Consider the following 25,788-nt stretch of genomic DNA (forward strand, 5'->3'; position numbering starts at 1 on the left):
ACAATAAAGGATTAAAACAAACGAAATAAAATAAAAGATTTTTCTTTGTTTTAGATATCAAAATGTCAAAATTTAGATTTTGTTTAAACTTTGGCTTGAAATTAAGTTTTAGTAAATGTATTGTTCATTACTGTGTTTGGCTTTGTGTTGGTTTAGAAGAGCCGCAGATTCGCTCTGTGGAGCCCTACACGAAGAGGGAACTCTCTGCCGTCTCACTTCCCGACATTATTCGAAACTATCGCGTGATGGCCGCCGACAACGTCCCAGAAAACCCTCTGCGCTTCCTCTATCCCGATTTACCCAAAGACGACGCCTTCAAAAAATACTATTCCAAACCTACCGAGAGTAAGAAACGCAGTTGTGAACTATGTAAAAAAAAAATCCAATTAAATATGAATAAATGTATTAAAAAACATATAAATGAAATTCTTAATCTTTCTTCGTCTTTGGTTTCTCCAGAGCAAGAACCAATGGATGTCGACAAGAAGTCAGACGAGGGATATATCAGCACCACTCTCATCTCCATCTCTGAAATGTGAGTCAGTGTTAAATGGATAGTTCACCCAAAATTAAAAATTAGCCCATGTTTTACTCACCCTGAAGCCATCCTAGGTGTATATGACATTCTTCTTTCAGACGAATACAATCGGAGTTATATTTAAAAAAATGTCCTGGCTCTTCCAAGCTTGAGAATGGGATCGAATGGCTGTTTGACTTTGGAAGTCCATCCAAAAGGGTAACTCTTGAACTTGATGCACAACGTAATGACGGCAATTGATGCCTCTCACGGTTCAATCAAACAGGGCTGGGCAACTGCGTTCATCATTACGTTGTGCGTCAAGTTCAAGTGTTACTCTTTTGGCGTATAACGACGGCCGTGTACCCATACGGCCGTCTACCGGAAGGTAGTTGTTTTAGTCGATAAAGTTTTTAAATAAGGATATTTTTCTTACACGAACGCATCGCTTCACTTAAGAAGACCTTTATTAACCCCCGCAGAGCTGTGTCGAACGCTTTAAGAATGTTCAACTTTGGGTAAAACACAGCGCTCATCACTGTCACTTTTTACCCAGCCGTCCAATCACAGTGGTGGAGGGGCGGGACAAATACCACACCGACCAACTGTCACAACGACATCAACCAGCAGAGCTAAGCGAACAAAATGGATGAAAAATACATTTTTAGTGTGAAACAAATTATCTGCGAAATCATTTATAAGTAAACTGTGCTGGAGATATTCTGTATCATAGCAACGAATCGTCTCAAATAAAAAAACGCTGCGCTGCCAAAGCGCTCTCAAGCGCCCACAGCTAGGCATTTTCAGCAAAGAGAGCCAAGCGTTTTCAGCTGGCTAAAAACGCTTTGGTGGACACACGGCCTAAAGAAATCTTGAATAAAATGAATAAAAACAAATTAATTTTATAATGTATTTAAAAAATTTAAGAATTAAAATGCATTTTGTTTTATCCATCCGTGTTTTTAAAATTCGTTAAATGACGGACGTTTTACTGTTAACACAGCCCTCATTATATGTCGAATTCGTCTAGCTAATAACTTATTTTATACTATTTTTAGAATAAGGGATTCGTTTGGCTATTATTGGACGCCTGTCTATTCATTTTCAACTATTTTCTATAAATATGTTTGTATTGGCTAACGTTTATTCAGCAAATGCGTGTCCTGTTTAAAATGTGCAATGTGCAAATGCAAAGACAGCACGTCTCAAATAAAAGCCTTTTTGTCTGTGAGATTTAGTATCATATTTGGATATTGGAATAATAAATTAAGTAGCCTATCTTAAATGTACAATGTTCCGATGTTGTATATTGTTCGAATATATATGTCGAATATTGTTCACATATTATAATTTATAACTCGTAATTCTGACTTTTTTCTCAGAATTGCAAGTTTATTTCTTGAAAAAATTTTAAACTCAAAATTTATTGTAATTACAACTCGCAATTCTGATTTTTTTCTCAGAACTGCATGTTTATATCTCGCAACTCAGACATTATAACTCGCAATTCTGATATTTTACTTGCAATTGCAAATTTATATTTCACAAATCTGACTTTATAACCCGCAATTTCGAATTTATATCTCGCAATTCAGACTTTATTTCTCGCAATTGTTTATATTTCGCAATTCAGATTTTTTCATGCAATTTCGAGTTTGTAACTTGCAATTCTTACTTTTAACTCACAATTGCGAGTTTATACCTCTCAATTCTGACTTTATAACCTGCAATTCTGAATTTTTGTGTATCGCAATTCTGATTTTATAACTTGAAATTCTCTCGCAATTCAACTTTATTTCTCGGAATTCTGACTTTTTCTTGCAATTTCGAGTTTGTAACGCACAATTCTTATTTTTATTTTTTAATCAGAATTGAACGTTTATATCTCGCAACTCAGACTTTATAACTCGCAATTCTGACTATTTCTCACAATTCTGACTTTTTCCTCAGAATTGTGAGATATAATCACACGGTTGTGACAAAAAATGTCATTATTGTGAGATACAAAGTCGCACTTTTTCTCTGTTTTATTCCTTGGTGGAAACAAGCTTCCATATTTATGAGCTACCAAACAGGATTGCAAAAATAATTGCCTATTTTTTTACTTTAAAAAAAAATTTGTGTTTAAATATGTTTGAATTTTAGGAAACCTCAAGAATATAATGACACGCTCATGCCAATGTCACCTGAGGTATTCGACCAGCTGAAGCTGGAGGTGGTATGTAAAATGATAATCTATATAATTACAAAATCTTTTAAACCAACAGTTCAATATTGACTGCAGTTATTATCTCAATTTCTCTTTATTCTAGAACCGATACGATATCCGACTGGAGGTAGAGAACTTCTATTCCTTTTCATAATCAATAAAATGCAAATGAGCAATTTGACTTAAATTTATAAATTATGCACTGCATAGAGTGAGATGCTGATATTGTTTTTTGTTTGTTTTATTGCAGCCGTCAGACTTCAGTCTCCCTTAAGTCACCTGAAAGATGACAGATGACTCAGGAAAAAGTGGAAATGTTTCCATCATTCTGTGTCTTTAAAAGCGTGAATGAAATGGGAGCAATTCGTGTAGCCATTGGGTTTGGTATTCCTCTCTCTTTCATTCTAACATTGGGGAAATTATTCAAAAAACACTGTATACCCTGTCAACTATTGCAAAAAGACAACCAAAAAGAGCGAATTAACCCCCATAGTAATGCTACTGTTACCTCAGCACTTAAAAGTTGCTTTAGTTTTCTAGATTAAGGCAGGGAAGTTGTACTAATAGCACTTCATTTAGTGCAGCACCAAGTAGTAAACGAAATAGCAAATGCTGAGAAAGTAAATGCAGAATAACAAATGAGTGAACGAGAAAGCTAGACGGGTGAATTTCACAAAAACGGTTTAATCTATATTTTCTATAAAGAAAATTAAACCTATTTTAAGGACTACTAAGATTTATTTTAAGTTAAGCACATTTGAATCCACAGTTTTCTTTATAAGAATGCAAACAAATAATTTAATTGCTTTAATTTATGCTGATTTTAATACAAAGTAATAAAGCCATTATTAGAAAAATGAAAAAAACAAACAAAAAAGTGAATAGGAGGGTAAATGTGCTGAACTGTCATGAAAAATTCATAATGCAATAAATAATATAAGAATGCAACAAATTGTCCTAAAAAAGGCTTCCTTTTCTTTAAGAAAAAAAAGTTTCTTTGGTTAGATTTTGGGTTAAAAAAAAACCTGGATGTGTTTTTGTAAGATTCACCAGAAAGAACCAAGAAATGCAGGGATTCAGGTGATTAAACCTTTTAAGCTATTATGGGTTTACTTTCCTAAACACTTATTGTTCTGTATATGTGGGAAAAAAACTATTCTAAACTTGTAGGTGCTTTATTAGTATTATGTCCACTTTATGTTGTTGTTTCTACTTTTTGCACTGGATTGTACTGCTGTGTTAAATTACATAGCAATTTTTATCAGTTTAATTTGTTTTGGGCTCCATAGAAAATTTAGTTGGAAATCCATTTTTTTTGTTTGAATGCCTTAATTTGCACCTTAGAAACTTTTGATACAGTCCAACAATACGAAAATACACCCACGTACAAACATGTCGAGAGCATACCTGGAAAGCATAGTTTTTTTTTTTAAATATTGTGTACGAATGTCTGAAAATCAAAATATCATCTTCAAGATGAAACCACCAGAAAAATGAGTAAAAAAACACTTAATCTGTTTAATGTCTTTATTGTTTTTATCTAATAATCTTATGTGTTGAATATAGTTATCAGCTTCGATGTTAAATTCAAACAAATCTAGAACATCTACAGCATTTTTTTATTACATAAGTAAAAGGAAATTTCACAACACAGTGCAGTACATTCATAGCAGTAAATAACAAATGCTGAAAAAACACAAAGGAAATTACATAATGCAACTAAAGTGCGACATAGAAATGAACAAACTGAAATACGATCAATGACCTACTTTTGGTCGTGTTGCTTTCGGTTCTTTTTTTTTATACAATAAATAACATAACATTTCCCAGTTAAGCATATACACACACACACGCTACAAAACACATTTACAATACTTCAATAATATTGTCCTACTGGAAAATATTCACATATTGAGTATGACTGAGCTTTGGAAGTTCCAAGTATACGCACGCCTCTTCGCCGTCCGAAATGTACATTAAAAACAATCAGTGTGCTTGTGCGTATACAACATGTGCTTATAGACATGTGACCTACTGTTTCCAAAGAGATTCTCAAAGTTACACAAAATGTTTAAACATTGCAGTCAGTGTTAATACCAGTGCAATTTTTGTTTATTTTCAACTTTCAACCTTGCTTGTCATTTCACCATGTACTGAGAATAAAACAGGAAATATACTAATTTTGCTTGGTTCTTTCTTTTCTATGATAGCTAAACAAAATCACATGACAACGACTTATTAAAAGTGTAAATTCCTTGCAGTTTGTCTAATTGCAGAGATACAATCCATTTCCACATCCCGGAGTTTTGCCGAATTTAAAACATTGCAAGTAATTTATAAAACCTTTCCAAATGATTATCCATTAGGCGACTGTCGTAAGATTTACAGTACAACTAAGTATTGACGTTTTGTTGTTGTTGATGATATAGTTTTAGAAAATACAGGAAATCCCCATAGTACAATGAACAAATAGGTCCTCTAGTGCTTTAAAGTGATTTTGGTAACATTTTACAATAAGTTTTCATTTGTTAATATTAGTTATGTATATAGGCATCAATTTTACAGCATTTATCAATTCAGGTTATTGTTAATTACTACATTTACTAATACATCTAAAATTATACATTGATAACATAAAATATGTTGAACAAATAAATGAATTATGATACCTAATTTAATGTTAACAAATCTTAAGTTCTTGGAAAAAGAAAAAAAACAAGTGTTAATGTAATTTCATTTGCAAAAAAAATATTTTAAAAGACAAATAAATAGATATAATAATAAAATAATAAAAGTGCAATTATTGAGAATTATATCAAAAAGGCATAAAGAAATACTACTGTTGATTTATAACCAAGTTAAGACTAAAGTAGAGGATAAAGAAAAAGCAAAAGGTAAAAATATAAAAATAAATCCAAATGACATCACACCCAATGCTACCCTCTCCAGTCAAGCTGCCGTTTCTTACGATATCTTTTCTTAAAAATGTATTTGACATCATCTATGAAGATTCTCAAAGTGTAAATGAATGTTCATATACACTTTTTATGTATACTTGGGTTGAATATATGAAATGATATTGTATGTTTACATGGATATACATCTGAATAAGACCTTTATGACGCTACATTCCTCCGAGTGTACGATAAAAAATTACCATGTTAACGGAGGTTACACACACACACACACACCACTAAACGGATTAAAAGGGGCCAAACACCCCCCCCCCCCCCCCCCCCCCGCCGCGTTTTGTAAGTTTTCTTCTTAAATGCGTACCTCAGACACACAGACTCACTGGGAATCATCGGAAGTGTTTTAACTCAACACATCATCTCTACAGCATGCCGTCCAGGTTCTTCTCTGCGGTCTCTTTTTCGCTGTCGGCGCTGCTCTCCTTGGGGCTGTAGGTGTTGTGATAGTCCTTCAGGATTGTTACGACATCATGATGGCCAAAATGAATGGCCTCGTCCATGGGAGTGTTGCCCCACCTGTACAGAGATCAAACCCCAAGTTTGGTTTTTGGTTGCCGTCAAGTCATTTTGATAGAAACAAAACAAGTAATATGGAAGTCTAATGGCCGAATGTACAGCACAAACATTGAAAATAAACAGTTCATGACATTAAATTAAACTGCATAGATCAACAAATAAAACATTTAATTCGATCTATGTCATTTAAAAAACAAGATTTCGCTTTAAAACACTCCAGTGCGCTTGGTCTGTAAATTTCCATTGTAAATGGCTTATTGTAAACATTGAAATACAACAGTATGAAATTCGGTAACATTCGGTAAGTTTCTAACAATCTATTAAATAACATTAATAATTCAAGTTTTGTTTTGTTTTGTTAATCTAGCATTTATTAGTTTATACCGAATTAATAAACTTAACTAATTTTAACAAATTGTAAAACTTATTTTAATAAAACGTACTATATACATTTTTTGCTGTAAGTTAATTTGAAAACGGTAAATAATGATTATATTTACCGCAACCACTGTGACAGTGTGTTAAAAATAAAAGTAATGTCCAAAATATTTTACTTGCCACCAATATTTATTTTTTTAATTGAGAAAGTGTTCCATCTGTAATTTCTATAAATATTATTATTATTGCTAATAAATTAATGGTTAGTTAATCACAAGAAATAGACAAAAATGCATTGAAAAACAGTGGCATTAAAATTTGGTAAGTTCAATTCATTAACGTTGTTAGTTTATGATCTACCTAATCTATATTTATTAACATTAATCTAGATCAATCAAAGCTGTGAAAATGGTTAATTATTAGTTTATAACTAATGTTAATAACTTACAAAATTTGTATTATAAACTTACAAAATTTATATTATAAACTTACTATAAAGTACAACCACTGTGATAGTGTTAGAAACAAAAATAACATCCAAAATATTTATACCACCACCCGCACACAATTTTTTTTCTTTTACTGAAGAAAGTGTTCCAGTAATTTCAATAAATAATATTATTGCTAGTAAATTAATGGTTAGTTGTTAAACATAATAAATTAACACATGCATTGAATGTTTGTAGAGCAAACTTCAGAACATATACTATAAAATTGCATTGCATTTGTTTTGCAACAGACTTTTGTGACATACCTTTCACATTTTGGCGGTTTAAGTGGTTACGTTAAAGTTACGTAGGTTACGTAACAAAACGCAAAGATCTAACGTTACGCTAGTATAATTTTTGAGATTCGTACCTGTCCTTGGGCACCGGGTTCACCTTACAGGCTTCTAGAAGAAAACGCACAACCTCAGCGTGACCTGAAAGCCAAAGATTATACATTAGCATGATTTCCACACAGCGAGGAGAGAAAATAAGGTCAGTCACAGGAAACAAACAACATAAAGATGATATAATACATTCTATAGATGAATTGACAAGTTACCTTCAGCGGCAGCTACATGAAGAGCCGTCCTCGAGTCGTAATCTCTCTGCTCCATATCCATCGACGAGAGTGCAAACCTACGAAAAAAAATCCCCCAAAAAGCACATTAAGTAGGCATAAAATAAAAAATAATTGAGTTAAACAGCAAAAATTGTGTACAGTAAATGCAAAAAACACGATTTTTTTTTGGCGATGCAGTAATGTTACCTCCTCAGAGCGGACACGTCCCCTGTGTAGGCCGCGAACAGCAGGTTGATAACGGACTTCACCTGGAAGAAAACAGACGAGTCGTTCAACGCGACAAATCGCCAAAATACTCCATACAAGCCTGAAGGGTCGAATTTGCAAAAACAAAACAGTTTAACGAAACTGACAGTTGCATTGTTTTCAAAAAAAGCGATAAAAAACTACACACCAAGTAAAACAAAATTTGTTTTGATAAATCATTTATTAAAACAGTAAACCACAATGACAAAATAAATAAAAAAACAAGTCAAGTTCGTTTAAATAAGATAATCTTATTAGCACAAACAAATGGTTTTTAAAAAGATGTGCATATCAGTTCACATTCATATCGCAGAACCATTCCATAATGCCAATGTTATTACTTGGTTTCAAAAACTGAAACAAATCATGTGAGAGACATACAAATCCCTTCCAACTGTTCTATAACAGAGCGAATGAAATGACAGTCACTTGAAATTCAGCAGTACATTCTTAAAAATAAAATATTACAACAAAACATCAAGTAGTTAGTTTAAATAGCCTAGTAGACAGTTTGTTCAATGTAAATTAACTTTTAATTCAGTAATCTTTAAGCACATTCCTGGATTTTAAGAGGCACAGTTTCAGAAATGATTCTTTAAACTGACAAAGCAATGACAAACTTTTCTGGTATTAATAAACCGCTACAGTAAATATTTAATTCAAGTGAGAACTGGGTTACAAATGATTTGAATACAGGATGACATCAAGATAAACTTCCATTGTGAAGCCACTAGTCACACAATCTTTCCTGCCTGATCATAGTCGACTAGCCTAGTTCTGCGGAGGACTAAAGTAACACTTTAACAGTCTCAGATTTTCCCAAAACATAGACCAAACTTTTAGACATCACGTAGGGTAAGAAACAGCTGAATGAAAAAGAATAATGTACAGATAAAAACTTTTGCAAATGTAAAGAACAATTTGTTCTTGTTCAATTATTTGTGAATAATTTGTTTTTTTACTTTTTAGTAATTTTTGTGCCTCTAGCAGCAACAAACAAAATTGCACAAATGTTTGCTTTCAAACTGGTTTCCTGAACACTCAAGGAGTCCAACCAAATCTCAATGCTGCCGTTTACAGCAGGGTTCAGGAAGTCAATGTACAAATGGTTTACTAATAAATTAAAATTAGATATCTCTTCACATTAAACTAGGATATGAGAAAGTATTTTAGCTAGCAGTGGGGAAAAACAGTAAATGTATCAAACAAGATACAATCAACAAATGCATCACAATATTATTGTATTGTTACCCAGACACGGATATTGTATTGTTTGGTCCTTGCTGATACCCCAAAATGTAACAAAATAATTGCACATTGGGTTTAAAGGTATTTGGCACGTTCAATAGTGTGCATTTCAAGCAAAAAGCAACAAATCCTCTGCAAAACTAAAAACCAAACTAAATAAAACAAAACCAAATCAAATTCAAACAAAAATGAATCAAACAAAACAAAAACAAGACAAACAACCTCTCTAATCCCAAAGATTTATAAACCCAAGAAAATAAAATGGATGACAAAACGAGGAAGAGTGGGGCGCTGTTGTCTCTTCTAGTTTCTTTCCGCCACGCTTTCCATCCTATAGACTACAGAGGTAGAAGTGTCCTCGTCCGTCTCGGATGGACAGACTTTTTTCCACACTTTGTCAGTGAGCGCTAGTTCCTTCTGAAGGCTCGTATAGTCCAGTGGTTCGAGATTCTGCTGCGGTTCAACCAATACGGACACGGATAGATTATCAGATTAGATTATTTCATCATGGAATTTCCTGCTTGGATTAGTATGAATGGCAGAGAAAACACAGAAAAGGTGGAAACTTAAGCAAGCCAGTCGTTTAGAGCGGCACTGAGGTGTTATTTTCTAGTATAGAAATGTATAATTATCATATTATATATTAGCAAGTGTATGCAATTCATGGAGTCAAATATTTAGCTTCCTCAAGTCACATGGATGGTAGTGGTGGTTAAAAGCAGAGTGCGCTGGTCCTCCAGCAGAGGGCAGACATTGAAGAGGAAAAGAAATACGCAATTGCCAAGAGAAGTGAAATGTTTGATAATACAGGTTAAGATTGCAGGACAGTTTGTCAGAACACATACATGTTTGTAATGTATGTATGTTATCATTACATACATACATAAGCACACACTCACACTACTGTATGTCAACATTACAGGATCATTTGCATTAGTTGCATCTAGAGGTGGGATATACAGTGGATATATATATATATATATATATATATATATATATATATATATACACACACACACACTATATATTTAAGCTAATCCAGATACAACTTAATTACATCAATTTAATTAACTCAATCTGATGATTGGTAGCAGCAAAGCAAGCACTAGTAGGAAAGCTTAATTCATATTAAGGATGACATACCTATTTTTATCTAACAAGCTCTTTCTCATTGTCGGTATGAATTTAATTCAATATTTGTTTTGTACAACAACTAGGCCTATATTCAACAAATAATGCCAGGTTATTGCCCACCCCTAGTTGCATGTTGTTTGTGATTGAAAGGTTGAATCTGTCACTCACCCGTTGTTCTCCGCCCTCTCTGCGTGGATCCAGTTTCTTGGCAAAGTGGCGTAAATTATCATAATTGTGGAAATTGAAAAGCTGGACCAGATCCTACAAAAGGAAAGAACGAAAGGTTTAAATGCAGTGAAAGAGCAAGAAATCGATCAATTCTTCTCAGTTAGCTGAGATGATGTAGATATAGTACCGTGCAAAACTGGATTCCTCGCACACTGTTGCCCAATTTGTCAAGAGGAGGAGACCAACACATAATGCCCATCACATTGGGCACTACCAGCAGGATGCCTCCGGCAACACCTGATTTAGCCGGGAGACCAACCTACAGCACAACACACAACTTCAATTTGACATAGATTGTTAATACGTTTTTTTTAAAATTGAAACTACAACCGTTAAACATTTCCGCAGGTGCGTATACATGCAAAACTCACATGGAAAGCGAACTGTCCGGAGAAGTCGTACATGCCGCAAGAGTGCATGAGACTCAGAGTGTCTCGTACGGCCTCGGGGTTCAGCACACGCTCGCCCGTGATTGGACAGAAGCCGCCATTCGCCAGGGTAGCTGCCATCACACTGGCACTTTCGCAGGTTACCTCAATGGAGCACAGCTAAATAAACAAAACAAAAACATGTTTAATCATAGGTTTTTTTATATTTAAATCTTAAAGGGGTCCTATTATGCTTTTTTACATTTTCATCTTTCTTTAGTGTGGAAACTCCAAAGGGAGTTTTTCTCTATATCAGCAATTAGTTTCTGAACTGTGAGTGAAAATGGTTGTTTAACTTATACTGACCTGGAAGTAAAGGTCCAGGATGGAAATCATGTCTGTACCCTCCGGGAAACACTGCAAGTATGGAAAACAACAATAAAAAATGTATGTTTTTAGAGGATTTTCAATGGTCTCTAAATACTGTAAAATGTTTAAACACGTACCTTCTTCTCCTTCAAGTAGTAACCAATGGCAAAATTTCTGTCACCTGACAACCGCTCTGACTGAAACCTGCCAAGAAAAAGAAAGAATGTTTAGGAATTATGTTTTAAGTAGGAAATTCCAAAGAAAAGGCAGTATAGTAATAAGTTTATACTAAAACAATAACTTTCTTTACATTCGATATCAATGTTGTGTTAAAAAGTTTTTGAGTCACTACTGAATGTCAATAATTGATTGCAGTGTGATATTAACGTTTGATTAGCTCTGAATTTTACATTTCTGAATGTTAAATTGAATTTATGCTGCCATTTAGATACTTAAAAATCTATTCTTCTATTGTTTGCAGTTTGATTCACTTGTTTATTTTATTACTGACGGTCTACTTGATAATTTAACTATGTTTATTTAACTGAGAAAGTACTTTAAGTAGTATCAACATTTGTGTTGAGCATAGTGTAATTTCATTGTTATTAGTGTCTGGAAAACTTACGTAGCATTGCTGAAACCAACATACTCATTTCCGGCCAACTTCTTCATAAAGTTCATCACCTACAACAAAACAAAGCATTAAACACCGTAGCTCTCATCAAGATTAACAATAAAAAAAAAATGATATACAAAATATATTGTATGATACTTACATAATCAAACTTCTCAGCGTTGCCTCCACCTTGCTGAAAATTAAAAATAAACTGATGAATGTGTTGTATCATTGAAATATTTTTTATAGTTACAAATTTTTGAAAGCATAGGCATTAAATTAAAGGAAACATTATTCAACTACCACATGATTTAGACATACATATTGTAAACATTAGATTGACAATTGTAGTAAATTCATTTTTCTACAGCATTTCAAATGAAGGATAGAAAAAATTAGGAGGATTCTGGCTCACTAGATTTGAGAAACATCACTCAAAGAAATTAAGGAAAACTGTTCAAGTAAGTATTATTATTGTTGTGGAATCACAAATGTAAGTTGTTAAAGGGGGTTTGGAAAAATCTGACAAAACTAAAAGATTAAAAGAACAATTGCATCACTAAATTGTTAAGTCACTTTTGTTGTCTGTAAGTTTGTTTTAATAGAGTTCTAAATAAACTAGTGAGACATTTTGTCTCATGCAATGCATTTATTTGAGGCTCTAAAACAAGTAAACAATTTTTTTCCACATTGAAGAAATGTTTATTTACAAAGAAAAAAGTACTGTATTAAACACTTGAATTTGTAAGTTGGGAAGTAACTAAAAAAAATTAAAAAATAAAGCTTGATTCCTTTCCACACAGTAATTAAACAGAATCACATGATTTTCAGTCAAAGCAATGAATATGTCAGATTTGTGCTAATGTAGCATTAGCTTAGTTTGGAATTTGTTCAATGAGGAAAAACAAATAAATGAAAGGGAAATTACCAACGTCATTGACCTGTTGGAGGGTCAATATTTCCCACAGTTCCTAATGCTGTAAAATACGCAACAACAATAAAACCACAAAAAAGCCTTCACACTGACATCACACATTAGCACCCCGACAGGCCTGAGAAAGATGCGCATCATGCAGTGTATTTACCTTAAATGCCACAAATCTTCATCACAAATTCATAAATTACAAAAAAAGTTTTGTTATAAATATCTGCTTAAACATTTTAGTTTGTAGCATTGTTTATCATTGTTTAAACATACATGTTTAACATGTTTATATACATACAGTTGTAATCAAAATTATTCTAACATGCAGTCAAATATGACACTCAACAAACCTAGCCAGTTCATATATTTCATGTGTTCTAGCCCAAGCACACCTGGTGCAACTATTGAAGCCCTTGATTAGTTGCATCAGGTGTGCTTGAGACAACACCTGTTTTGCAGATTTGTACTGTTGTGAGGCAGTCTATTCAGGGGGTTGAATAATTTTGAGACTGCAGAAGCCAATAAAAGTGGAATTTTAAGTTGAATTTGGGGAAACCACCTGAAACATTTGTGTTAAGCTATTTCAATTACTTTCGTTTGATTTGTTCATTGCAAACAGCTGAAAGTCTGTACATTTTTGCCAATAAATCTGATTTGCAATGAGGGTTGAATAATTTTGATTACAACTAGTGTTTGAAACCCTTTTTTATGGCTATCTGAATTCCTGAATACTAATCTCTTGCATCTGTTTGCTCTTTTCCCCCTATCTTTCCCAATCCCGCTTCCGTTTCCCTCTCTTCAATATAATCCTTTCAGCATGATTATTCATAACCTTAATCTGATGAGAGAGGGAAAGTAATCAGATTAAATCCATTCGTTCCTCTGATTCGTTCTCACGTCAAACATCCACAAACGCATCAAGCTAAATATTTGGCAAGGCAAATTTAGGCTATCAATTTAAGAAAAAAAAAAGGGAATTCTGTTAAACAACACATTGTGCAGGAACTATAGCTAATAGTAGTTCAGGGCCCCATTTTTATCAAAACAGAAGAAGAATGTGGAGAAAGAATGAGATTTACCTTGAGAAGGGAAGTGCAAACTATAGCGCCAGCGTTTACCATGGGATTGTGAGGTTTATCTGGAAAAATAGATGAATGATCCATAAATAAAGCCTATTTTTACTACAATTCTCTATTATTCTTAGTTCTATAATTTCTATTCTTAGTTTTCTAAATATATAATGGTTTTATTTTTTAATGATTTCTAAATTTAATACATTACAACAAATAATAAAGTATGAACAAATACTTTAAATATTAATATTATTATAATAATTTTTTACAGTAATGAGAATTGTTTGCTTTATGCTAATGAGAACTATAGGGAACAATGTGCTTAACTGTCTTGAAAATAATGTGATAACACAAAAAAGTTGTTAATTTCTTTCTTTTGATTTTGGAATTAAATAGAACAAGGCCATTCATTTAGTGCTATCTATTTCTTCATTCAAAATAAGTTTCAGAAACATTTATCATAGAAATCCTTACCATCCTCATCAAGGAAGAGCTTGTTGAAACGAAGGCCGCTGGGTTCCTTCCCTATAAAGCGGTGCACGTATTCGGTGCCGTGATCGTGAACCGCAATTGCGTATTTTAACGGTTTCACACACGACTGCAGACAAAATGGAACTTTCGTGTCACCCGCAGTGTATCTGTAGAATACAAAAAGTCCGGTTTGGAATAATTACAGGCCATAAATGTTTGATCAATCAAATTGTTTATCTAAAATGTTTATCTACACCAGAAAATATGAACAAAAATCCAGCAAAATCAAAACAATGTAGCTATTGTACTAAAGACAGAAAGCTCACCGTTGGCCATCTACAGTGCAGAGGGAAACGGCCCAGAGATTAGGACTGAATTTCGCTAGCTGAGGAATGTAATCTGCCACCTACACAAAAAAGTGGCAAAACAGAATGTAAAAATATTTGCGAACAAATATCATCAGAAATTCACACTGTGTTCGACTATCTTCTGAGCGTACCTGGCCACCCGACATTGATTTAGCACTCTCATAAATTTGATCGATGTGAGAGGTAAACGACTGAAAGTCGGGAATGACAAACTTTTTTCGGAAAGCCTGTGTTAGCAACACAATGTTGCTTTGCACACACCTGTAGGAAGAGAAAAGTGAAGATCGTGATTTATCTTTATCATTAGTACGTTCATGCAAATCAGGGTTATTATCATTAACTAAAGCTAAACTATTAAAAACATTTCTGTTAATTGAAATAAAGCTGAATACATTTAAATTAGTTTTTACAATTAATGTTTTTAAACTTAAACCTAACAAAAATGTGAAATGTTGCCTTAGCAATGAAATGAAATAAGTGAAAGCACTAAAATGATTAATTTGAAATTAATAAAATAATACTAAAATGACTATAGATTTAGTTAATACTAAAGTTTTTGTGGAAAACTTAAAACAGAAGATACTTAGTAATTGTTCTGCAAACAGCTCTGGAAACATAGAAATATCTGAAACTACTTCATAATTTCGATTTCTAATTATCACATTCAAGCAATCCCATGCAATATAAAAGGCCCAACTTGTAATATAAAGAGCTGTATGATGTTATGTTCAAATTTTAGGCATTTTTTTTTAGCTACACTGAATAATTCATATACTGCAGGACTATCAGAGGACCTTTAAAAATGTCCTTTGAAAATTGCTGACCTATGAAAACTGAAATCTGAATCTAACAGTGACAGTAGTAACAGGACTTCAACAGACTGAATAAATACTCAGAATTCATGCGAGAACTGGTATAAACACACAACAATATATTCTTATTTTCTTAACTAAAACTGTTAGTTTTAACCTTTAAACAAATAAGGGCTTCGTATAATTACTTTTTGAAGAGATGACGATCCAGAGCCCCATCTGTAGTGGTCTTGAGGGTGACCTTTAACATCTCCATACACTCCCTAAGACGAGGGTCACCAGTACGCAGACCTGTGGCCTTGAGCGCCTGAAAGGACACAACATTCACCCTAAATTTATAACAAATCTTGAGTTTCATTTAACCTGCAGTTTTATTGCAGAACATATCAAAGGAATCGTCATTCTAGATACAACTATTTGGAAACCAATTATGTGCCAAGAGAGATATGGTAGCAGCTTGGCCAGCAGGTGTGTTTTTACCGTGGTAAATTTGTGAGCTGGAATTTTCTCCTGGCCCTCTGCAATGGTGTAAAACAGCAGATCTTCCAGGCTGGGCAAAATGCCTGCCTTCCTTCTCCTGTGACGTGTCCAGATACACAAAGAATCCAGTAAGAAGACAGACAACTAAAATATTAATAGACAAAACATATTCAACAATGGGGTTTATCAGCAGCAGGAGGGGTCGTACTGAGATTTCATGTTTTTAGTTTCAGAATTACTCTCAAAATGACAGGAAGTAGTGAAACCAATTTCATTAGTCAAATACACAAATCTTTGTAATTTGTAAAAAGGGCCAGGCCCAAAATATACTTGCTAACAAGCCTCATTCTCAGAGTCTGCCACTAAAGGCACTGTAGCGAGTTTTAGCCTAGTCTTAGTCTTCTTCTATAGCAATTTTTCAAGGCAGATCAACAGTTTTAAGAGAATCTTGCTACGCAAGTTATTTAGAACTATTTACATGTATTAATTGTAAGCTGTAACACATGTATTTGCGGAAAGCATTTCTTAATGAAGGACTTTTTTTTTCTTTACCACTGACTGACATTTTGAGGTTGTCTGAAAAGGGTTAGTCTGTTAGAAAAGGTAGTTGTGTAACATAATATGGGTTTGCAGAGGTTTACTATGTTAAGCAGGAGCTTAGTAAAGCATTTGGGAATAAAACTTTCAAGGACCTCCAACAGTAGATTCAGAAGTCTCAACAATGGATTGTATTCTGGGAAAGCTACAGGATCCCATATAAGGCCTTGAAAAAGAAGCACTTTGGTTTATAAACCGACTACAAACCATCCCAAAATGAACTTAAGACACTAACTTCAGTAAGTTGGTGAAAAAAATATTGTTCTTAAAACCCAATTGAAAAATTGTTTGTAGGTTGAAACAATAGTGATCAATAGCGACTCAAGGCCTTTGTAATGTCATTTCGGGATGATACATGTGGTTCTAGAACACTGAACGGTAATGGGAAAAGCAAGCATAACATTTTGCAGGAGTGAGAAACAATTGGAAGAGAAAAATAAATGACCACATAAAATTAACTTTGAAATGATACTTACACAAAAAAATGCAAAGTTCACAGACCAAGCAAAAGAGAGAGAAATAAAACAGAAATGAACGACACATTCAGATGTATAAAACACTGACTTAATAAATATACACCAACTAAAATATATATATATATATAATGTATAAACAAATAAACAAATGATGTATACTTAAAATATACAAAACATTTTCCATAATGTTTACTCAAAGTATTGATAAATAAATATTTAAAAAAATATTATCCAATGTTGAGGCTGTAAATAGATTTTTAAAACTGACACAGAACACAAAACAGACATATATTGGTTGATATTGGCCTTTAGTACAGCCTATAGTCAAAACAATATCAAATGCAAATACTGTGGGCCAAACACAACCCGTGCTCTGATGCGGGCCGTCTGACCTGGAGCGGCATTAAACTAGGACACGTAACCTGACGAGAGCAGACGCCCCTCCCGTCCCGTACACTGATGCGGAGTTAAGCCTTCACTTCCTAGCAAGTTCTCAGTTCTGATCCTCGCTAATGCACAGGCACCGTGCCAAACGGACTCTCTGGCGTCTCTATTTTTACACACAACCACACCGGAAATAATCCACTTGATGACACATCTCAATAAAACATTGTTTGTTTGTTTTTATGATGGTTATTTAACCTAACAGTTATATGAGATAAGGAAAGTTGGTAACAAAACAGGATTAGCATCCAAATTGGATTACTTCTGCAATGTATAAACTCTTTTCCAGTAAATTTTATTTTTTCAAAACATAACTGACTTCTTGTAAAAGTTTTTAAAAGACTTTCCAGTAAACTACAGTACTTAAAAAATAAAGCTAAAGCTATCGTTTTCGTCACCGTCTTGAAGCAGTAGGGATGCATGATTTATCGGCAATCATATCGGTATCGGCCGATATATGTTCATTTTTACTGTTATCGTTATTTGCCGGATAAGACAATTTGGCCGATATATTAAAGCCGATTAATAATGGATTATATAATGGGCACTTGAGATGCGCACTGTTTGCCATGATAGTTTTGAATCGCTTGAAATATGATTGGAATCACTTCAAAAAGGAAAATACAGTTGAGTGCATATGTGCAGCGCAAACCTGTCTTATAGGCTACATAAAATTATTACATTATGATTGTGTGCTTGGGACATGGCTTTTAATGGAGAGACTTGTTTTTGTGATCAGGCTCTCAAAAATTATATAAAAATTTTGGATTTAGAATCGATTTATCGGCCAATATATCTGTTATCGGCTTTCAAATATAAATAATTATTGGTATCGACTAAAATTTCCATATCATTGCATTGCGGTGATACCATAGTATTGAATGAATACCATTCTCATTAGGGCTGCAACAACTAATCGATAAAATCGATTATAATCGATTATGAAAATCGTTGTCAACGAATGTCATTATCGATTAGTTGGTCTGCTTACGTCACGGGGAGCGTTTACTGGTACGCACACACACGCAAGGTCTCTCTCCCTCAGGCGCTCTGCCGAGCGCGCGCGCTACACGGTACTTTGGAGCAGTCTCTTCTGTCTCGCATGCGCGCTCTTGCTTGCGCGCTCTAGATTTCGGGAGTTTGAACTAATTCGCGGGCATCAGGGAGCCGTAATCAATATGCGGGAGACTCCCGGGACTTCCGGGATGTCTGTATTTTGTCTCGAGCATCAGGTTGTGCAATCAGTTCGCTCGCAACGTAAGTGATGGATTAAAATAGCGCTACCGCAGAAATAGGTTAAATTAAAACGGTGTTTACAAAGTGAAGCATTAAATACAAAGGCAGTTAATAACAGCAGCAGTAAAATATTGTTTTTTAGTCACTGTACTCAGTGGTTTTCAGCGAATGCTTGTGTGCACTAATGCATAATTTCTCCTGTCCTTTACTCAAGCCTGTTAGCTTGCTGGGTAACGTTACCTCCATTCCGTTCTCTTATTATAGCATTTGTCTACTAAGTTTTAATTGTTTTTCAAACGCGATCTACTGCGGCTCTACATTCACACAATTGTTTTCAGTCTTTCTATATTTATTTAATCAATTTATCCTTATATTATTCTTTTATATATTATATATAATATATATTATATTCTTTATCCTTATATTCCTTATATATAATTAATTTTAAATAAAAATTAAATGAATTATATATTTTAGATGTTTTTAGTTTGTTTTTAGTTCAGATATTCACATCTGAACAACATGTCTATGTAAATTTGTTTTAACAAAAATTGTGTTAAAACATAATATGTTGGATATCATTTTTTTAACAATAATCATGTTTGTCAACTTGCCATTAGCAATTATCATTAAAAACAATGCAAATATTGATATTAGTAAAACTCAATGTGTGGCTTTTGCACTTTTTAAAGTACACTTTTACACATAAATACCCTGATTTACGGTTTTATTTAGTTATAAAAAAAAATAATCAAATTTAATTTCTATCCGATTAATCGATTAATTGAAAAAATAATCGTCCGATTAATCGATTATCAAAATAATCGTTAGTTGCAGCCCTAATTCTCATGTACCAAGGTATTTACAGTGACTATTTCAATAAGAATGTGTGGAAGCAAAATGTAAAAAAGAGATTAAAAAAACAAAGATAATGTGTGTGTGAGGGAAGGTTTTGCTGTCCTTGTGGGGATGAAATTTCTCATGGAGAATCGCAAACCCTGCCAAAACATTTTTGTGAGGACGGCTGTATGTGTGTGTAAACACCTGGAAGTGGGATGATTATCTAACAGTATCTTCATTATCTTCTTACACCTCAACGAGAATCAGTCAAACAACCAGCAAAACAGGCTGACACTCCCACAGAATCGCATGCTTAGAGATTCACTGCAACATATTTTGGCCTGCAGTGAATAAACACCAGAAAATGAACCAGCTGCCACTAACTGAAAAGTACCATAGTATTACCATGATTTTCTAATGTAATATTCCACTACATAAAAAAAGAACAGAAAAAGCTTTCAACATGACATGTCTGAAATTGCTATTTGCATTCACTGTTCGCAGGCTTCATATCATTTGCTTGAAGATGCTCGGGCATAACCTGGCATGATTTCAATGCAGTAATGGCACGCAGAGATCCCATCAATGCCAGTGTCACACACACACACACACACACGCACACTCAGCTGGTGCCTTCATGTCAGATTAATCTCAGAGACTAGAGAGTCTGCTGTGAGGCGATTCATTTGATACTCCCATTAGTGTTCGCACTGCAGGATTTGCGTTAAATCCAACAAAAACAACTAAAAGTAAAATGAGCAATTATTTTAGTATTAACAATCTTTGTTGACGATGAAAATTACATATGCACAATATATTGGTCACTAGGCTATATCTAACATAGGCATATTTGAAAACTGATATTATTCACATCTAGAATGTTAACTATATATTAGCGTCCACACCGACAGACTGGGAACATTCTGTTTATTATAAACACGCTGCAGTTTTGTTGTCTGCCACTTTAAATGCTCAAGCTCTTCTGATTGGCTGTCAAGGTTTTTATTGTTCATCTGCTGGAAAAATCATTCTGAAAGTGATTGCGTTGATATCACCGTGTTGTTATCGGTATAGTTGTGGTGTGGACCTCCATATTCTCATAGAATTAGAATGATTAGGCCTATTAAAAATGTATAGTGTTTTAGTTTTCTTCTTTGATGTGGACCTTTAGAACTAAGCCAATATTTTTTTTACTTTTTATGTAAGCTAGGCTGCAAAAGTACTACACAGTAGACAGCTACACAGCTTTCATTTCTACTACAAAATGTGCAGTCACATTTCTTCGAAATTTTGCTGGAAAAAAGCTAAACTCCTAATCTCACATACTCCTTTTGAAATTGCTGGATTTTGATGCACCTTTTATTTAAAATGTATGATTCAAAATATTTAAAAAACTGGTGCTTGCCTGCATGAAACTCGCCAGTAAAATACTAAGCTATTCTGATTGTTTTCCAGGTTGTTGCTATTTGGTTGGTAGGGTTTTGGGGATTAGCCTAAATGTAGAGATGAAATTTTATTTTTGCCCGGTTTATCGTGAAAAATCATAACACTAATTATCTGTAATGCGAATACATCAGTATAAACACCTTCTTTGTTTAATGTAAAAATGTAGAGGCCACATGCCTTGTTGTTGTGGACTCCCTCAGGACAGAGCCTCAGAAACCTGACACCACAAATTACAGTGTAGGAGAAGAGCGAGGCCCTGATAACATGCCGAAGAGCATTATATGATGCTTATGAACAAAATAAAAGCAAAAGAGTGATATTGAGATACATTAAAAGGCTATTGGGTTCACCAATGAACTATTGATGAGTTCAATTGAAACAATCAGCAGGGCTAAAAAAAGAATTGTGTAGGTTCTGTCTTCATATAATTACCATTGCCAACACGGCACACAAAATATAATACTAATATTTAATTTCATTACAGGAAGCTATTAAAAAAAACAAATAGTTCAACCTAATTAAAAATTGCTAAGCTGTTAGCTTAGCAACATGCTAACAACAAACTCTAATCAAATCAATTGCGAATTGTATATCTTGTGTGCGATTTACTTATTTGAATATTATGCTGTTATCTTAGCAACTATCAACAAACTCTACCCAAATCAATTGCGAGTCATATCTCCTGTCTGCTATTTACTTATTTTGAGTATGCTGTTAGCTTAACAACATGCTAACAACAAACTCTATTCAGTATTATACTGTTAGCTCTGCAAAATGCTAACTGTACGTTCACACCGCCGCCGGCGAGAGCGGCAAAATTCGCTCTCGCCACCCTGCCAGCGACGCCGTGGAAAGATTCGTGGGCACTCTGATGCTCTGACGTAGATCGAATGCGTGGTCATTTTTACAACTGTATTTAAAGGGGCCACAAAGCATCAATCATGTCGATCGTTATTTTTGCAGAAAATTGATCGATGGATAAAACTTAACAATTATAGTGACATGTTTGCTAATGAAATAAACAAATTAAAAGCCATCTGTGTGGTGTGGCTTCTGTGTTCATGGTTAAGTGCTATTATAATTTACATTCCTGCTGAAAAAAAAAGCGTTCTAGCGTGAAAATATTGCCTATAAATAGTGTAGCGCGCCTTCTTATCAAATTCAAATGATCAACCTCCTCTATTTTGCTTGGGAACTAATGTGGTCGGAACCAAAGTTTACAGGACTGCGTTCTCTTGACTCCTCTCAAACGGAGCACTTCTATATTCCGATTGGTTGCCGCCGAACCGCGTCATAGCTCATTACCATAAAGTTGACCTGACTTCAACTCTTCTCGCCGCTCTCACCGTCCAAGACGCGACGCCCCGCTCTCGCCGGAGCTCGCCGCCGGCTCTCATTGAAAATGAATGACTTCCGGCCACTTTGACGCTCTCGCCGGCAGCGGTGTGAACGCACAGTAACAACTCTGAAAACTATTTTTTAATAGCAAATTGAATTTCCTGTGTGCTACTTGACAAATTGTTGCTGGCCATGTAGAGCTTACAAAGTTAATAATCACTAACTGTCTTAAAAGGCAGCAACCTTTGTAGGTAACAGACAGGGCAGCTCACAACATTTTGGAACATGCATTGCATACTTGCAAAAACTTCAACAATGACAACTTTTCCTCAGACAGAAACTTACAGATGTTACAGTAAGCTGAGACCTGACCTTGCCAACTCCTTGACAGACAGATGGAGAGAAGGGTCAGTCTATCTCTCCAAGGACAAACACTCACTCATACCGAAACCATGAAAGCAGTGCATACTAAGATTTAAGCATAAGCTACTCAGACACATCTAGTGCATACTGAAATGTCGGCTGAAGAGCAATAGATTTAGAGGAGATGTTTTTTGAGGAAACCCCGGATTCGACACTTCCGAGCTTTGAATGTCAGCGTTACAGGAAGAGGAAGTGGCTGATCTGGCCGTACAGAAACTAACATTTAACTATTTAAAAAATAATATTTAACAATAACAATTTTCCAGGATAAAAATTCCTGGAAGTGAACAGAGATTTTACTCAAAATTTTGGAATTTTTCAAAGCTGTCAGTGGGTTTTAGAGTTGGACAAGGATTCTCATGACAACAAAATATCAGTGATTAATCAGTCTACCATTAATTTGACTTAAGTTAAAATAATAAAGACAATCATATTTTACATATAATTGAATTTCTAACCTAGAATAGTGAGTACAGGTTTGTCAATTAGGCCCACTTATTTTTAACATTTAGGGCCCAAATATCTTAAATCACAATGAAAGAATCTAGAACCTTCTACACAACCGAATCATCCTGATTTGTACCAAAATATTCATCGTTTTTAGGGAAAAAATGCTTAAAATGTATCAAAACCCTCCCTTAAAGCCCAACCTTTATGATTATTCACAGAGACCCCTGAGAATTTACCCCCCATCATACAAACTCTTTCTCTATGTGCACGCTGACCTACACACCTTGTCCACCTATAAAACCTAGAAGGTCTAAAGCTCTAAATATATTAGAAAAATCTTTCACATCCATCATCGTGATCAAGGTCTGGGATTAATTTGTCGGGATGCTGGAACCCCATAAGAATGAATGGATGGACGGATGGGTCAAAAATCCATACATTTTAAAAGTGAAACCAAAGCTGATATCTATTCTATAATGACCCTGTTGTATTAAACCCCCGCATGGGCGATTGAGGTTTCGAGCTGGTTTGTTTTTCAGCACTACTCACTTCTCGTTGCTCGCATCTGTCTGCGTGCACAGGGATCGTCTATATGAAGATGCGCATCCTCCGGCAGTTGCTGTAACGTTATGATCCGAATTATTTTTCAAAATGAGCCTTAGATTGGGTTTGCAAAACTCCTTTAACGCCCACGAGAACCTAAACGGTAACATTTCAAACTCGACGGGCCAAACAGAGTAATTTCCGTCAATAATACTAGTAATATTATTACAGTATTGTTAATGAGAATATTCGTTATTTTAGATAGTCGTGCCGGTTCATTCCCTCGTCTCCCCTGCTGCTCGGTGTGTTCAGGCGAGTGACGACGACAGAATCGAAATGCTGCTCGCACTCAATTGGTCGCTGTCACGTCATGGCGAACGCTGATTGGTTCGGGCCTCCGTCAATCATCATTATGACGCCCAACACCTCCATGCGCCTGGTAAAGAGAGGCCGACTGTGTGCGTCATGCGTCCTGCGTAGTGTGCAGTACACACTGCATACATACTGTATGTGAAAATATAGTATGCCAAACAGTATGTTACAGTAAGTAACGTATCCTCACGTCATCACTACAGCTATGACCTCGGGAAAACACACACAAATATTTATATGTGTGTATGACCTTCAAATGCTGGGAATTTTACCCATTATTTGTTTATAATAATTGGCCAGAGAGCCATTCTTACATTTGTGAGACAATATTATGCAAAATTACAACGGAACTGCCCTGTGCGTTTTTTACAGTCTATGGTTCATTGTCAGACCTCCTCAACGAATGACTGGCCTGCTATTATAAGCGCCAATGTAAACACAATGAAAGCCTCAGCGAGGTCTCATACTGTAGGTTTAGACGTGAGATTGAGGAATTTGGCGCAACAAAGACGAGCTATTGTTCTGGGTATCCTCAAATCCAACCTGCATAGTTGAATGTGAATTTGAAACCCTCATGAAAGCCTGCTTTGATCCAAAACGTCTGCTTTAATGTAGGCTACATCTGTTTAATCCGCTTTTTTTCACAGTAAAGAAAATAATATGTATAATGATGTATAATGGAACATTAGCTATACAAATATGCAATTAGATTAAATTACACATTGTGCACATATCATTACACACTCTTCATTTTACAAAAGCGTGCCTTACATTAGGCTTTTTTGCCACCTTGTGGGCAATTTAAAAATTACCAGTCTTAGTTTTTTTTAACTAAAATGTCTTGTTTATACAGTCAAATGGAGATCAGTGATATAAACACTATACATAATAATTATGCAGGTTTCTATATATATATATATATATATATATATATATATATATATACATATACGTATATATATATATATATATATATATATATATATATATATATAAAATTATATTATCAATAAGTTATGACAGCATATGTTTTTACATTGCTTTAACTCATCAAAATAAGTTAAGCAGTTTAAAAAAATTATTAGATATACAAGATTCAACTTTTTTTTAATCAGTTTAATATAATTTAAGCTGAAGTTACTTAAACAATTGTACTTAATTTTTTTTATATATTACACATTAAAATTTGAATAATAGCTAAATGGAAAAAATATAGTAATATTTTTATTAAGGTACATATTTTGATTATTATTACTATTTGCATACATACCTACATGTGAGTATTGTATATATATTTTATCATTTAAATATTTCATATTTTAGTGTATATAATATATATATATATATATATATATATATATATATATAAAATATTAAATATATAAACTCATTATTATTTAGAAACAAAATCTATAAAATTATATTTGGTTATATTTGACATTTTATTTCATAAGGATTCCATCATATATATATATATAATTATTATAATTAATAATCAAATATATTTTACATAATATATTACAATATATATTACAATTATTATTTGCTGTTTTTATTTAGATATTATATTATATTACCTTTTATTTTAATGCACAAGACAACTGAAGTAGATTTTAAAAGTAGTA

At 34.1% G+C, this 25,788-nt stretch overlaps 2 protein-coding genes across 10 annotated transcripts in view; one reads left to right on the top strand and one right to left on the bottom strand.

Moving 5' to 3' along the window:
- Positions 1–4,906, top strand: part of stat1a (signal transducer and activator of transcription 1a) — a 31,079-nt gene extending 26,173 nt beyond the window's left edge. The window contains exons 21-25 of the mRNA XM_077226185.1: positions 157–345; positions 460–535; positions 2,663–2,735; positions 2,830–2,853; positions 2,977–4,906. Coding sequence (XP_077082300.1) covers positions 157–345; positions 460–535; positions 2,663–2,735; positions 2,830–2,853; positions 2,977–3,000 — 386 coding nt within the window. The 3' untranslated portion in view covers positions 3,001–4,906. The remainder of the gene's footprint in view (positions 1–156; positions 346–459; positions 536–2,662; positions 2,736–2,829; positions 2,854–2,976) is intronic.
- glsa (glutaminase a) lies at positions 4,240–24,136 on the bottom strand. Of its 9 annotated transcripts, none has more exons than XM_077226186.1 (18): positions 23,798–24,129; positions 15,999–16,095; positions 15,707–15,825; positions 14,838–14,967; positions 14,665–14,744; positions 14,342–14,505; positions 13,874–13,932; positions 12,030–12,062; positions 11,879–11,937; positions 11,391–11,457; positions 11,251–11,301; positions 10,888–11,064; positions 10,644–10,775; positions 10,457–10,549; positions 7,847–7,908; positions 7,640–7,716; positions 7,451–7,514; positions 4,240–6,214 (listed from the first exon to the last, which is right to left on the bottom strand). In XM_077226186.1, exons 1-18 carry the CDS (start codon positions 23,959–23,961, stop codon positions 6,061–6,063), a joined length of 1,782 nt encoding a protein of 593 aa, XP_077082301.1. In that variant the 5' UTR covers positions 23,962–24,129; the 3' UTR covers positions 4,240–6,060. The 9 variants fall into 9 exon arrangements, with proteins under 9 accessions (XP_077082301.1, XP_077082303.1, XP_077082308.1 ...); XM_077226188.1 differs by having other exon boundaries at positions 15,999–16,089; positions 23,798–24,101; XM_077226193.1 differs by lacking the exon at positions 23,798–24,129 and adding an exon at positions 22,721–22,815 and having other exon boundaries at positions 15,999–16,089.
- Between the last annotated feature and the right edge of the window lie 1,652 nt (positions 24,137–25,788).

The sequence above is a fragment of the Siphateles boraxobius genome, unplaced genomic scaffold (genome assembly GCF_051911475.1).
Source record: "Siphateles boraxobius isolate OS27281-9 unplaced genomic scaffold, OSU_SipBor_1 13, whole genome shotgun sequence".
Lineage (NCBI taxonomy): Eukaryota > Metazoa > Chordata > Actinopteri > Cypriniformes > Leuciscidae > Siphateles > Siphateles boraxobius.